Source organism: Penaeus monodon, chromosome 33 (genome assembly GCF_015228065.2).
Source record: "Penaeus monodon isolate SGIC_2016 chromosome 33, NSTDA_Pmon_1, whole genome shotgun sequence".
Classification (NCBI taxonomy): Eukaryota; Metazoa; Arthropoda; class Malacostraca; order Decapoda; family Penaeidae; genus Penaeus; species Penaeus monodon.
Genome location: NC_051418.1, coordinates 21,900,429 through 21,901,148, shown reverse-complemented (window position 1 = coordinate 21,901,148; position 720 = coordinate 21,900,429). Strand labels below are relative to the sequence as shown.

The 720-nt window shown below is 43.5% G+C and overlaps 1 protein-coding gene across 1 annotated transcript in view; it reads right to left on the bottom strand.

The window, feature by feature from the left end:
* Nucleotides 1–720, bottom strand: part of LOC119594150 (Golgi apparatus protein 1-like) — a gene marked incomplete at its 5' end in the record, with an annotated part of 20,293 nt that overhangs the window by 19,118 nt on the left and 455 nt on the right. Inside the window, 2 exon segments of the mRNA XM_037943219.1 lie at nt 40–199; nt 480–706. Coding sequence (XP_037799147.1) covers nt 40–199; nt 480–706 — 387 coding nt within the window.

The following is a 720-nucleotide window of genomic DNA, read 5'->3' as shown; positions in this document are numbered from 1 at the left end:
TTAGGTTAATGTGATTCATGGTGGCACTTGCCTCCTTACCTCCTTGCTCATTCCTCTTTCCATCTTGTGTTTCATGAGGCACTTGTAGACGCGTCCCTCGCCCGCCCGAGTCTTCTCACAGAACTTCTCCCGGTCTTCGCGGCAGGCAAAGAAAAGTGCACGGTCGAGGTGGAAGTCATCAGCCTGTAGTTCAGCCAGTCTGAAAGGTGTAAAAGCCAGAGATTATGACCTTTTGGTTCAAAGAGTTTGGATATGATACAGCTCCAAGAAAAAAGAAGAAGAAAAAAAGCACAACCAAACTAATTGTTATGACTTTATCCATGAATGTAAGAACATTAATGATTACAATAATGATAACAATAAAGCTTATCTCCCTATTCATATTCTCAGAAATTTTATCTTTATATAAAATGGTTAAAGAGATCCATAAACAAAGTTCCGTGCGGATTAAAGCAAATTCTTGAATCCTTCCCATTTACCTCAAAATCTGTTTACGGCAAGCTGGCCTCAGATCAAGCACCTTAGTGGAGAGACACTCTATGGTATCGCCCTGTGAATGCGGAGTGCCCTCCTGGGACACCTGGACGCGCCCACAGGAGTGGTTGGCAATTTCCTCCTGGCAATCATTCATCATGTTCTCCACAAGACGATAGTCACTGAACACAATGGCTTCAAGTCGTAGGAGGTACTGTCTGCAGCGTTCATCCTATCATCAACCAA